This window comes from Brassica oleracea, chromosome C4 (assembly GCF_000695525.1).
Source record: "Brassica oleracea var. oleracea cultivar TO1000 chromosome C4, BOL, whole genome shotgun sequence".
Classification (NCBI taxonomy): domain Eukaryota; kingdom Viridiplantae; phylum Streptophyta; class Magnoliopsida; order Brassicales; family Brassicaceae; genus Brassica; species Brassica oleracea.
In genome coordinates, this window is record NC_027751.1 from 38,375,902 (window position 1) to 38,390,044 (window position 14,143).

The 14,143-nt window shown below is 31.1% G+C and overlaps 1 protein-coding gene across 1 annotated transcript; it reads left to right on the forward strand.

Annotated features, from left to right (window-relative positions):
- The first annotated feature begins 1,226 nt into the window (after positions 1–1,226).
- LOC106341196 lies at positions 1,227–3,626 on the forward strand. Its single transcript, XM_013780005.1, has 8 exons — positions 1,227–1,518; positions 1,613–1,634; positions 1,831–1,887; positions 1,979–2,060; positions 2,604–2,699; positions 2,788–2,912; positions 3,041–3,059; positions 3,143–3,626. Exons 1-8 carry the CDS (start codon positions 1,416–1,418, stop codon positions 3,461–3,463), a joined length of 825 nt encoding a protein of 274 aa, XP_013635459.1. The 5' UTR covers positions 1,227–1,415; the 3' UTR covers positions 3,464–3,626.
- Positions 3,627–14,143: the final 10,517 nt, after the last annotated feature.

Below are 14,143 nucleotides of genomic sequence, written 5' to 3' on the forward strand. Positions count from 1 at the left end.
TGTTGAAAATGCAATTTTTGATTATATAATTATTTTTTGAGGTGTAGTTGAGAATATTCGCGCGGCTTTACTACCAACATTGTGCTTGTTTGCAGTTAATATTTTTTAATGATAAAAAAATTATATGATCATATTACCGATGAATTATCAGATCATTCATGTTACCCAATACAGATATACATGAAAGTTAGTAGGACGAAAAATGTAAATTTAATACTCTTGAGCTAATCCTCGATATAATTAGTGAATGCGGATATATGCAGTACTGTACAAGAAAACTATACTCCCTCTTTTATACTAAGTATCGTTGTAGATTTCTTTACAAAATAAGTGTTGTTTTTTATTTTCAATATAAAATTTAATAATTATTTTTTTTTTATTGGTTGAAATATTATTAGGTGTATAAGTAATAGCGTTTTTATATAGAAAATATATAAAATTAATTGTTTCGTTAATCTGTGTACACAAACCCAAAACAACACTTAAAATGAAATTTAATCTGTGTATACAAACCCAAAACGACACTTAAAATGAAACGGAGATCGGAGGGAGTAGCTTTTAATATAAAATCATCTTCTTTTTTTTTTTTTATAAAATCATCGTTAATTAATAGGGGGTTCCTTTTTCAATATCAAAAATTTTAAACCGTGTTGCATAATAACGCGTCTGATTACAAGCTCACTTCCGAATCAGTACTTTTGAAGATGATTGTTAATTGTGTGAATAGATCGTTTAATTTTAAGAACGTTAATATGATTTGTGCTACGTATTTCTACCTCTTACAAAACATAAAAGTATGTGTTTAGCAAGAAAATAATGAGTTTAATATTTTTTCAATGTTTTCTTGTAAATAAGTTGGTTTATTCAGTAAAAGACCTTATTATTTCGTCTTGTTCTGAGTAAAACAAATTTCGTCTTGTTCTGAGTAAAACAAATTTCGTCATGTTTGATAATTTGGTTTACCCGAAAAAACTCCGGTTTAAGTCTACCCGTGCACATTTTTTACAGCATACGTACCCATGCAAAAAGGGTGTCACATGACTATTTACCTTTCTGAAATTTCGGCATTTCCAATGGTCAAAGAGTTTTAATTCAACCAATAAAATCTCAAGCGGAGCGAAATTTAAGTTCAGACAATAAGTCTTAATAACTGTCGTTTTGAAAAATTTCAAAGAGGAGAAAAAGGAAAACAGGAGAGAAGAAGTTTGTAAATTTTCTACGTTTGTTTCCAGAAAAGTTGGATGTGTTTTATTAAATCTAGCGCGTGAAACGCTAACTTCATTTTGTTACCATGTTCTAATTGGCATTTTCTGTAGAAATTTTGTACTTTTTGGGTAATCTTGAATCCGAGTGTCCATAAAGCAGGTTTTGTATTGAAGAGATTCGTGTTTTAGTTAGTGGTTATTTGAAAAATCATGGGAAGGTCTCAAGATAAGCTTGAAAAGATGCAGCTCCGGCAGAGTTACCGGAACGTATGGCAGTCGGATCTCATGAGCACCGTCACGGCCGATACTCCATGTGATTATCTCTCTCTATATATCATTTATTTTTTCAAAAGGTTTATGTTTTTGATCAGTTTTTTCGTTTCTTTTTCTTGATATGGTTTCTGCAGATTGTTGCTTCTCGTGTTTGTGGTAAGTGGTTCTCGCTCATCTCGTAGGTGATATATTTTATTAGCTTCTTGTTGTCATTCAAATGATGAACTGGTTGTTTGTTATTAAATGATCCAGTTGTTACTCCTTATAGTAGGTGATATACAAGTGTATTTTTCATTGAATGATTGTATGTTTTTGGTTCACTGCCTAAATCTGTCGTTTATTCTGATTGTAGTGGACCTTGTGTTTCATACTTACTTCGAAAGAGAGCACTTTACAATGACATGTCAAGGTATTGAATTCTACTTTCTGTACAAAGATGACCAGTTTGTGAAATGATTTGTTTTCTCTTAAATTCTACTGTCTTATTCTGTACTGTGAAGGTACACTTGTTGTGGTGGATACATGCCTTGTAGTGGTAGGTGTGGAGAAAGCAAGTGCCCTCAATTTTGTCTTGCCACTGAGGTTAGCCTTTAACGCAATTTTGATTTTCATGTTGGTTAAAAATGACTAGTGGAATTTGCAATGTGCTTTACTTTTTTGATGATCGTTTCCCCAATTTTGGTGTTATGATATAAAAAATGATTGGCACATTGTGGAATTGGTGAAAATATAAAGATGATGCAGTTGTGTTGCTTGTTGTTCTAGTGCCGTGTGATATAATTTTCTTTGAAATAATTTATTGTGCAATTTGTTAACGTTTTACTGTTTATGGGAACTTTAATACTGAGATTTCTTAGAGCATGATTATTGCAGGGTTCTTGGAGTTCTTAGCGGAATATAAGAACTGTCTCTTAACTTTTAACTAAAAAAAATTAAGAACCAGCTCTTAAATAAGAGTTTTAAGAGCCGGTTCTTAACTTTTTTAGTTAAAAGTTAAGAGACGGGTTCTTATATTCTGCTAAGAACCCCACCTTCCAATAATCATGCTCTTATGTGATTTCAACTGAAAATTTATTCGATACAAAACTCTTTTATGATCTTGACCTAGTTGAGGAATTTTTTCAGGTTTTCTTATGTTTTGGAAACTCCGTCGCATCTACTCGCTTTATGCTGCAAGATGAATTCAACATCCACACAACACAATGCGACAATTGCATCATTGTACTCGTCCTTTTTCTCTCTTTGTCTTCACTTCCCTGAGTGCACACAAGATTACTAACATTTTCACATCTTCTTTTCCGTTTGGCAGGGATTTATGTTCTGTCTCAACCAAATCGCTTGCATTTTCTCTCTTGTCGCTTGCATTGTTGGAAGTGATGAACTCTCTGAAGCTTCTCAGCTTCTTTCTTGCTTGGCTGATATGGTTTATTGCACGTATGTCTAATCTCATTAACCTTCCATCTCCCTGACTCGCTTTGGCTACTTCAAATTTAGCCAAAGGACTCATTATTAATGCTATTTTTATTCTTGCTGATTCTTTACTCTGGTGTTGGATTTTGCAGGGTCTGCGCGTGTATGCAGGTATGCAAATCGATATCTTTCACATAATTTTACAGTATATATGACCAAAAAGGCATAAACCAATCTCTTCTCTTTGCTTGTAGACACAACACAAGATAGAGATGGACAAAAGAGATGGTGTGCTTGGTTCTCAACCAATGTCAGTGCCACCTGCTCAGCAAATGTCTCGCGTTGATCAACCGACCCCTCCATATGCCGGTTACCCTCCAGCCACTGGTTACCCCCAGCCTTACTATCCACAGCCTGGCCATGGCTACCCTCCTGCGCCAGGCTATCCACCTCCAGGTCATGGTTACCCTCCTGCACCGGGTTATCCACCTCCTGGTCATGGTTACCCTCCTGCACCGGGATATCCACCTCCTGGTCATGGTTACCCTCCCGCACCGGACTATCCCTCAAAGTGAGAACCTTAACCGAAATCGAAATCTATATATTCAAATTCAAGTTGTATTATCATCTCAAACCGGTGGGCAGAGCTTTTAAACTTTGAGTTGTCCCTTTATGTGTTGTGATTACTTCGCAATTACTTTTGCTGTTTGGTTTAGGGCCAGGAAGTTTTTATATACCGTCCGCTATGTTGTCTCATCAGTTTTTCTTTTCTTAATTTTATCTAATGAAGAACCATTAACTCTAGAAAACCATATACATCGTTCTTCACTTCGTTCACTTCTGGTGTATATCTATGTTTAAATTAATAGGTCCATTAATGATTCTCTTTTAACAAAGTATGAATAATAGATTAGTTGGTCAATGTTAGTTAATCAACAACCGCTCTTTTATAGTGAGATGGTTTAGGTTAGAACACATCAGAAGTAACTAACTTTAACCAACTACTCTATTTTTCATATTTTGTATTTACGTTACAATAATAAAGATATGGAAAATTTAAGGAATAAAATGCAGGGTCCAATTCGGTTCTGATTACATTTGTTTTATATTCAAATTACCTAAAATATCCAAAAGTAACCAAATTATCCGAATTGCCATGATAAAGTTATCTGAATACCGAAAATTATCCAGAAACCCCAGAAAAAAATCAAAAAAATAAAATAAAATGTTAAATTCTACACAAATATGTTCTAACTTAAAAATTACAACTAATGACATTTGAATATTTCAGTATTTAGTTTAAATATAACTATTTTGTTTGTAATATAATTTATTTTTTTTGTTAATTTTGATATAAATATAAGTAAGATTTTTAAATATGTATTATATTATGAATATCCAGAGTAATGATTCAATTATCGGTTCGGTCCAGGTATCCACAATATTTTAAGATAAGAACCATTCTGGTTATTGTATTTTCTAATTTGGTTTCAGATCATATAGTTTTGGTTTGGTAATGTTTCAATTTTTGGTTCAGATTAATTTACCCATGCCTTAAAATAATTAAACAGAGGCCTCGAATGTTATCTGCGGGACAAGTAGAACGCCCATGCGGGAGAGAAATCATGTTACCATTCAGTATTTCTTTTTTGCTGTCAATTTTTCAAATAAAATAATTTGTTTTTTTTTGAAAAAGAGTAGTGCGGGATGCATTTAGTCAATGACCGCACTTCAAAACTGAAAGAGGCTAATATGGTGCGGTTAAGAGGTTATATTATTGTAAGTGAATTATTTTTATTGTATACATATTTATTTACTATAAATAATATTTTTAAATTATTTGATTATTTCTAAATATAGTTAATATTATAAATACATAAACTATATTATAGAAACTCGAGTACATTCGGTTCTTGGTTTGGTTTCGGTTTGGTTATCAGTTGGATTCTTATTCAGTTTCGGCTTTCCAATTCTAGAGATATAGGATCCACTAGTATAATTGATAGATTTCAAACTCAAACCGAACCTCGTTTTACGGCTCGATTTGATTTGGTTCCGGATAATATTAACTATATTATAGGAAACTCGAGTACCTATTCGGTTCGGTTATCGGCTGGGTTCTGATTCGGTTCCGGCTTTCCAGATCTAGAGATATAGGATCCACTAGTATAATTGATAGATTTCAAACTCAAACCAAACCTCGTTTTACAGTTCAGTTCGATTTTGTTCCGGATAATGTGTCTAGACATAGCTACAGTTTTGAAATTTGAAAATACAATATTATATTTTATATGAGTAAATATGTGAATATGATTTTTAAAGTTTTCAGATATATAAAATATTTTTATAAATAAAATAAAATAGTTGTTTAAATTATACTAGTATTAGTGATATCTTAATTTATAAATTAAATAAAAAAAATTCAGTTATCTCACTATATTTTGTTTAAAGACAATTAAAGCAATTGTAATTTTTTAAAATAAAATAGTTGACCATAAATCTCAATAATAGCATATTAAATTTCATATTTAAGATTTATAAAATAATTTGTAAAATAAAATTTATAGTTTAAAAATTATATTAGTATCTCAGATTTTTTTTAGTTTGTAAAATATAAATATATTATATGTATCCCGCAGTTATACTATTTACTATACATGTTAGCATTCATACTTTATTTTGAACCGTTTATTTTAGACAAACCGCATTTGTTCTGCAGTATATGTTTTATATAAACCGTAGTTAAGCCGTATCGCAATACTCAATGGGCTTATCCCTCCCTGTTCAGTCCACTGTTACCATTCGAAGACAGAATGTCATAGTAAATATAGAAGTAACCCTATACCAAAATCCTCAAGTACTGTGTAACTAGGTAATAACTCACATCCTTAGTAGAGTGAGATATTTATAAAATTATTATATATTTCTAAAATTTTGAAAATTAAAATATTTATGTATTTTTATATTGTATATAGTTTATAACGATATTAGAATATATTTTTAATATGAATATCTATTATATAAATTTCGTACTCACATGGTTTTATGATCGTTCATATTTTGTTAGGGCATTTCCAGTGATTATCATCAAATTTTTCTCAAAATAAAGTAAACCCAAAATAAGTTTGACTTTTGCTTCAATGGTTCCCTTCATTTTTCCCCTCAAAATAGAATACTCTAAGTATATTCTCTTATTAATACTCATTATTAATTTTAATAATGCTATGTATTTTAAGAACTTACAAATTTTACCTAATTATAATTTTTATTTCAACTACATCTTATTTATACATAAATTTAGTTTTTTTTTAAAGAAAATGATTTATATGAACTTATGATTGTATTAATAAAAGTATTATTAATTTAAAAATATAATACAACAAAAATATTTAATCTTACAGATATAAAATAAAATTGTATAAAAATTTAAAGGCCAACTTGTAAATAAAAAGTTCAATAGTAAAATGAGGTTGTGAATAGTGTTCCCACAAATTTGAAGGATACTATTCACACCGTTGGAAAAGGTTTTTCTTCTTTTTTTTGATGTTTTCTTCAAAATGGTGCACCATGGGAGATGGTCTAACAAAAATTAAACCATTGATCACTAAATTTTCAGTGTGAGACTTTAAAAAAAAAATTAAATCCATAGTTGTTTTTTTAAATTCAAAATATAACATATGTAAAAATATAGATTTTTCTTGTATGATATGATTGTTTAATTTGTTTCAATAATATAAAATTAAACATAAATGATTGAGAATACACAAATTGTTATCAAATATTTTATTATTCGAAATCATTAATTGTTATATATATTTTAATCACATTACGTAAATCCATAACTTTTATTTAAAAAAAAGAACGAAGAATATGTTTTGTAGATTACTAATTAATTGTACGGTTAGTCTTACGAGAAGTATATTATACATCTAGATAGACCAATATATTTATCTAATGATTCCAAAAAGATAAATTAAGGTGTATATACAACTTCTAGACCAATATATTTCTCTAATGATTCCAAGAAGATAAATTAAGATGTATCTACAAACTATCCGATTACTATTACATGCACTGTACACTTTTCTTTAATACCAAAATAACCCTATCACACTACACACCTACGTAATCATAGGATTTTATGTCAGAGCTTAGATACACTAACGCATCTAGATATATCTATTCTAATTAATTTCACCATTTCAAAAAAAAACAGATAGAAGGAGTGTAGAAATCGAGAAGACACCATTTATAAATCTAATCAGAAAACCAAACAGACGCATCTCTCTGAAACCCAAATTCCACAATGCTTTTAATCCGTAAGTAAGATCCATAATATTGGCTAACTATTATTCTACGATTTTAACAAAGTTCCTAACACTAATTTCACTATGCAGATGGAAGGGTTTGAACTCTCCAAGTGCATGTTTGCAGCAGGCGAAGAACCGTCGGGAGAGCGAGTTAACTCAAAAGAATTGAATCTGTATTCGATTTTATGCTTTTTGTGATTGTTTCTTATTTTTTTCTAATAATTTTTTTTCTCCAAACTTTAATTCTAAAGCTACCTTTTTCTTTTGCTTTTTTGGAGATTGAGAAGATACAGTAGCCTTAGGCCCAACGAATGTCTGAATGATGAGAGTGAAGAAGAAGACATAGATCTGGTTTCTTTTTGTTGGAGGTTAGCATCCAAAATATCGTTCATCGACCTTAGTTTATTTTCTTTCCACCTAACATAATGCTTACTCATCTATATATTATGGAGTATTTGTTAAGCTATATGATTAAATTTCTAATGAAATTACTTTAAAATTAACAAAGATACCAATATTACTAGCAGCCCAAAGCAACATGTTAGGGTCCATGAAACAAATTTGTATTATTTTGTAGGATCCAACATGCCATATGACTAAAAGAATGTTTAAAACGTAAGAATGGTAGTATCATTTAACAATATGTCTATGTATTCTCTAACTTCTTACATTTCTGTTAACTGTATTATTAGATGTGTATATAACATTTTATGGATGCTAACATTATTTATTCCTCCTAACATATTTTACTTGGTGTATGCATTTTAGATGTAATTTATGTCAATAATAGATAACTTGGAAAAAACAGATGTTGGTTGGGATGATGAATTTGACGATGAACTTGTTTGGATTGCAATCTCTCTTTGAAGTGACAACGTCATAAAGAAGAATTTTACCCCTATTGCCAATCTCAATCCATAATTTTAATTTTGTAACACTGCGTTAGGTCGGGAAGTTGTTAATGCGTATAATCCGGAGTTCTTAGGATGTGTTCTTAGCGGAAGTTAATAAACTGTTTCTTAACTTTTAACTAAAAAAACTAAGAACCGGTTTCCTAAATTAAAATGTTATACATAGTCTGAAATATTCAACACCGACTAATACAATGCTAATTGTTATATATAGAGTATTTAAATTTTAATGCACGTGTAGTACTGCAGGGGCAAAATCGGTATGGGAGAGACAAAATTGTATAGTGTCAAGAGATTTAAAATGCGAGTGTGGGGGTGTTTTGCCAATTTTGGCTTGGCTTCGATTAATTACCAAATTGTTTCTTCTAAGAATCAATGACACATAATAAAGCTCACATGTTATAACCCTTTTCAATTAATATATAAGTGATGCTAAGAGTCAAACAAATTCTAGACGTATATCAATAACTTTGTTTTCTTTGGTTTTATGTCATCCAGTCGACCTCTTTGTTATCTGATTTCTTCCTGCAATCGAAACGATTGTTCAAGTCGACAATGTGGCCCATTCTATTGTAAGAAATTCATGATATGCAAACTTGACCACCAACTTTGAGGTCCATTGTTAATCTGGCCGCTTTCATATTTATTAAAATTTTCTGTTACAACCTATGAAATACACACATCTCTGGTAAATGGTGATTAACAATATCGATCTCCTTCTTTCCTATTTATTAAACATCTTCATTATAACCTATCAAATACATACATATTTGGTGAATGGTTATTAACAATATTAATCTCTCCGAGATGTTTGGCAAAATCTGCTTTTTGCAAGTCAAACTTGATCGACCTTACTTCCACTCATTGATTCGTTGCCCAATTCTTAATCGATACATGTCCAATTAAATGACTCACTTTGTAGGATGTATAACCATTAATCCACAAAATATACATTACATATGTATCATATCTTATGCAGTAATATAACCTTTTTTTTGTGGCTATAGGATGATGAAACAGCTACTCTCCACACATATCTCCTCTCAAAACCATATGAATTCTGTGAATTACCAGGCTCAAAATCCTTACAGTTACATTTTCCTTTTGTTGCACACGCTACACCGTCTTCTATTTGGCCATTGAGAATGTCTTTTTCATTTTTAAATGGCGGAATATATACTATAAAAATAACACAAATCATTTTAGAACGATCATAACAAAATGTAGATAATGCACATAAGCCAACTCTATTGGGCCTAACTACAAAACACGGTTGTACTCGTTTTTGTGTCTAGTTTAGATCTAGAGCAGTAAAATTTTAGCTCCGTTAGGGATTTTCGGCTTTTCGCGATTAAAGGACTCGTTTTTGACAGTAACACTTGAACATTTTGCCATCTCTAGTTTATTCTTCCTGATTAGTCAGAATTAAAAAAGAGGTTTTCGCACATTAAACTAAATCTTAAAAGTGTTTTGTCTTCATTGCCAAACGGGTACCCTCCGGTTAAACCCAAGTTCATGCTCCTGAACCAATCAGCCGGGGTGAACAGTGTTCAATGAACTCAATTTCTTTCCAATCAATGGCCCGAAAATTAGCATTTCTGATTTTAATTCGACTAAATCAACTCAAATTCGTACTTATATCAAAATTAAGTCGTTACTACAAGTGGAGTTTATCTATTGATTTTATTTTCGACTGGTATGATCGATAGGATGACTATCAAGTTTTTTAAAATAGAAATCAGTAAATGAACGCCAAAAAAGTTCAGTAAACTATTAAATAGGAGCTTCCACGGTACGTAGACTTGTTTTCCATGCAAAATATACATGCTTAAACTTTTTTGATAATGATTACCTAATAATCAATTGGGTGATATATACTAGAATAGTTTTTGTTGGAAAAGTCTTTGTCGCTCACAAAGTTAAAATTAAGATTAAATGTATAAATAAAATGAATATATTATGATATCGATCATGTTCTTGCATACGTAAAAAGATACATTAGTATAATATTATAAATATTCACTAGAGACATACACCTAATGAAATAATTTGTTTATACATATGTCACGTCGACTAAAACAAACATGAACAGTGATAAAAGTAGGGGAAACTGAAGCAATTAATTTTTCACTGTAATTTTGATACAATTAATATATAACAATAGGAATCTATTAATAGTACGACTTATAATGTAATATATTAATAATTTATTTATGTCTAAGTTTAACGTTGAAGACCGTATGTAATATTTATTTGTGTTAATTAGTAGTAGGCGAAATGCATGACCTGATTAAAAAAGATGTTGATATAAGTAATTTAAGATAGAAATGAGTAATTCTAGCGGACTGGAGCTTGATTGGACTTGCGACTTGCTTAGGAGCTCTTGCTTAGACCTTTGATTGGAGTCTATCTGATGGGGTCCTTGTGAGGTTAGTTCCTTCTGAGGCGTTCGGTGTCTGCTGCGTGTGGCCACTGGTTTGGTCTCGTCGTTCAGTCTTGGTGTTGTTTTTTAAGATTTCATTTGACGGAGTGTCGAAGCGGGGAAGTTGTGTGGTTCCTTGGTATGCATCCTACAAGTTTTTCCGGACTTCTTGGTAAGGGGCTATGGAGCTTTTGCTCAATCATGATGGTCTTGGAGTAGTCAATCGCCAATCGTGTATGTGTACCATCGATGGTTGCTCGAGTTGAAGGCTTGTTCTCCAGAGGCATCTTTGTTTGAAGAAGTGGTAAGTGTGTTTGTTGCTTGTTGTTCCTTTGGGAACGGTAGTTGGAGATTTCAGCTCAACTCTAATAATTTAGGCTGGTTCGCTTTTCTTCTCAATTCTGCTTCCGGTTTCGATCAACTCCATCTTTGTTGAAGTTATGTTGGTTCTCCAGTTTTCGTTTAGCCTCTTTTTATTTCTTGTGGTACTTGAGCGTGTAGAATCGGTTCTAGTTCAAACGTTTGTCTCCTGGTTGTAGCTCTTTTATCACGCCGGTTTGTGGCTCTGGAAAGGATTTATTCTTTTGCTGGCTGTGTCGTAAGAACTGTTACAGTTTGATAATTAAGCTAATAGATGACGGAAAATAAAACAAACAAAATTTAAGCGAATCATGATCATATTTCGTGAGATTATTCTCATTTGATCTATTGACCAAATTTTTTTAACGTAACAAACCAAAAACAAAACTCACTTCCATCAATTCGAAACGAGTCAGGTTGATTTTTTTTAATCTTCTTTTCTTAAGCAAATATGAAAAGAAGAATGAGAAACTTTTCTTAGAATACATACTTACGGATAATACATACGAATTACTGTCTAATACATTACTAGTTGGTCGCACGCCCATTTTTTTCCCTTACTCAAGTCTGTAATTCAGTTGTTACTTGTTACTAAACGAAGACCCAATTCAAAATAACTTCATAATAATTATGTGACTTCTTGAACCATGTAGATGTTTGGGCAAGTAAACCATTCGTGCTGAGCGATCATCTATTGCTTCCCTTCACTATTGCTTCCCTTCACTTAATTAAAAGACAAAAATCCTCGATAATGATTTCATTTCAAAATTATTTTACTACAAAGATCATATTAACCATACCATTGTTCCTTAGTCATATAATCCACAAAAAATATGTCATTATCTATTTAATTATGTTTGAAGTCTTATCCTAGGTTTTGTACAATCTCAATCCACTCTTGTCTTTTCCCGCCAGTGTTTATATTTAGGAGTTGTAATTTCAGTTTTGTTGATATAATGTATCAATTTGCGTGCAATGTGAATATGTCTCTAAATCAGAATTTTCTGCTATCATTGACATAAAAGACCATAAGATTGTGATACCAATGTATCTATCAAGTAGTGTTGCAAACTGCCAATAAAGCTAATATAGCTGTTTTGGGTCAAATTTAAATAAATTAATCAATATGTAAATAACAGATACTATCTTGAAAGGATTACTTCCATTTACATATAATAAAGTGGTGAATATATGCAAATTTCTTCTTATATCACTTTAAAATCAGAATATTCACAAAATAATATAAGAACAATTAATTGTACTGTAACATTTTCTCTTAAGATTATATAAGTAGAGTTACAATAAATGGTATATGAAGGTTTATAAAAAAATAAACATACATCTTAAAGCAGTATATATACATATACTCTAAAGATATAGAAGGATTTAGTATATTTGTGTCTGAACTAAAAAGAAACATGCATATTAATTAACTTCTCTAGATTGCAAATGTTTAAATACTAAAGCTATTGGAGGATCTAGTATATATTAACTTTATTTATTGGAACCCAAGCTTATTTAGTTATGTACAAAGATACAATTATGGGGTGATTTAGTTTTCAAAAAATGGTTATAATGGTTATAAGTACAAATGTACAAAGATACAGTTATGTCACATACTCACATACTCATGATTTGAGTTCTTATAATGCATGATTTGAGTTCTTTATATCTTTATCCCTCGGTTTAGTTTTTTTAAAAAATGGTTATAAGAACTCAAATCATGCATTATAATGTTTCAGAAATATTTATTACATAGTTATGGGAAGATATATTTTCGAACTGTTCTCAGTGAGGGACCATAAAGAATAGGTCCCCGAAGCAATAATTAGGAAACAACTTTAGTTAAGAGGCAAACATATATACCACTACGCTCTGTGATATAAATATAAACATATGTAAAGCTGGACCACACTATGAACAAGCAAGTCTGCAAGAATGATTAAAGAAGAAAGAGTGAGATAATGAGTGTGAAGCAGTTTCTAGTTTCAAGTTTCAAGAACACTTATAAACCCTAAAGCTCAAAATTGTATACTGTCTCAGAATTTATCAGATGTCTCAGATTCTCCCTTTTTCAACACTTATGATCTCATTGGGTTTTTTTCTTGTATTCTCTAAACGGTTATGATTGATTTGCTTTATTTTACTTATCACCTTCAATTATCATAGATGCTCCTTTTCTATGTTAGAAACATTTCAAATTCTTCTTTATGTATACACATATGGATTTCTGCTAGTAAATAGAGCTATATATCTGTATGTGTTCTCTTATAAATTTGTTTTTCCACCTATTTTCTCTATTCATGATTATATTTTCATATTGTTAAAGAATTATATCAGTCTTGAGGATAAAAAGAGGACTAAATTCGTAAAATATTAAGCTTGGGAGAAAAGAATTGGATTGAAAAATGCTAACCTGCGCAGAAATACATCACAGAGGTACGTTGGTCAATCCAAAAAAGGTTCTGAAATGATGACGTCGCGCGTAAGTAAGTAAGGGTAATTTAGGTCTATCAAATATGAAAATAGATTCCTTTGTCAAAATTTGGTATGAAACGGCGGAGAGACATGCCGTTTGGGTTGGACCACTTCCTTTAATAATCCCGTTCCTTTTACAATCTCACTCGGACGCATGGCGCGTTTATGCCACGTTTTAAAAACAGAATGTCGTTAGTGTTTACCGTTTTTTTTTTAAATGTTAGTGTTTACTGTTTTTTTTATTTAATAAACAATACTTCTGTTTATTAGTTTTTTTTGGTAAAAAACTGTTTATTACTTGGACCATATTCATTGCGTTACCGCTGCGATTGATTTCAGCGATCAAAAAATAGACAACAATAAAAAGCAACATAATTGATGGAAAGTAATGAAGGTGTTGCTGAGACTATTTTCATAGGTGTTTTCTGTTGCAATAAGTGTCGCTGAAAAAACAGCGGTAGTTCACTCGGACTATTTTTACGGTGCTGCCGTCATTGTTCTCGACATGCTTGTTTAAGAAGTTAGTTATATTACTAGATATTTGTCCGCACTGTTGCGCGTTTAACTAATTCTTAAAATGTATATTGCAAAAAAAAAATCAGGTTCTAATGGATGCCAAAAAAAACAGGTAGTTATTATTTAAAATAAAAAAATAATTACACTTGTGTGCATTGTCAAGACTTTTAATCAACTAAATCAAGTATAGTTAAGCATCACGTTTATGAATTATATGACCAAATAAAATAATTTTGACTTGAAACAACAAATGTTTTA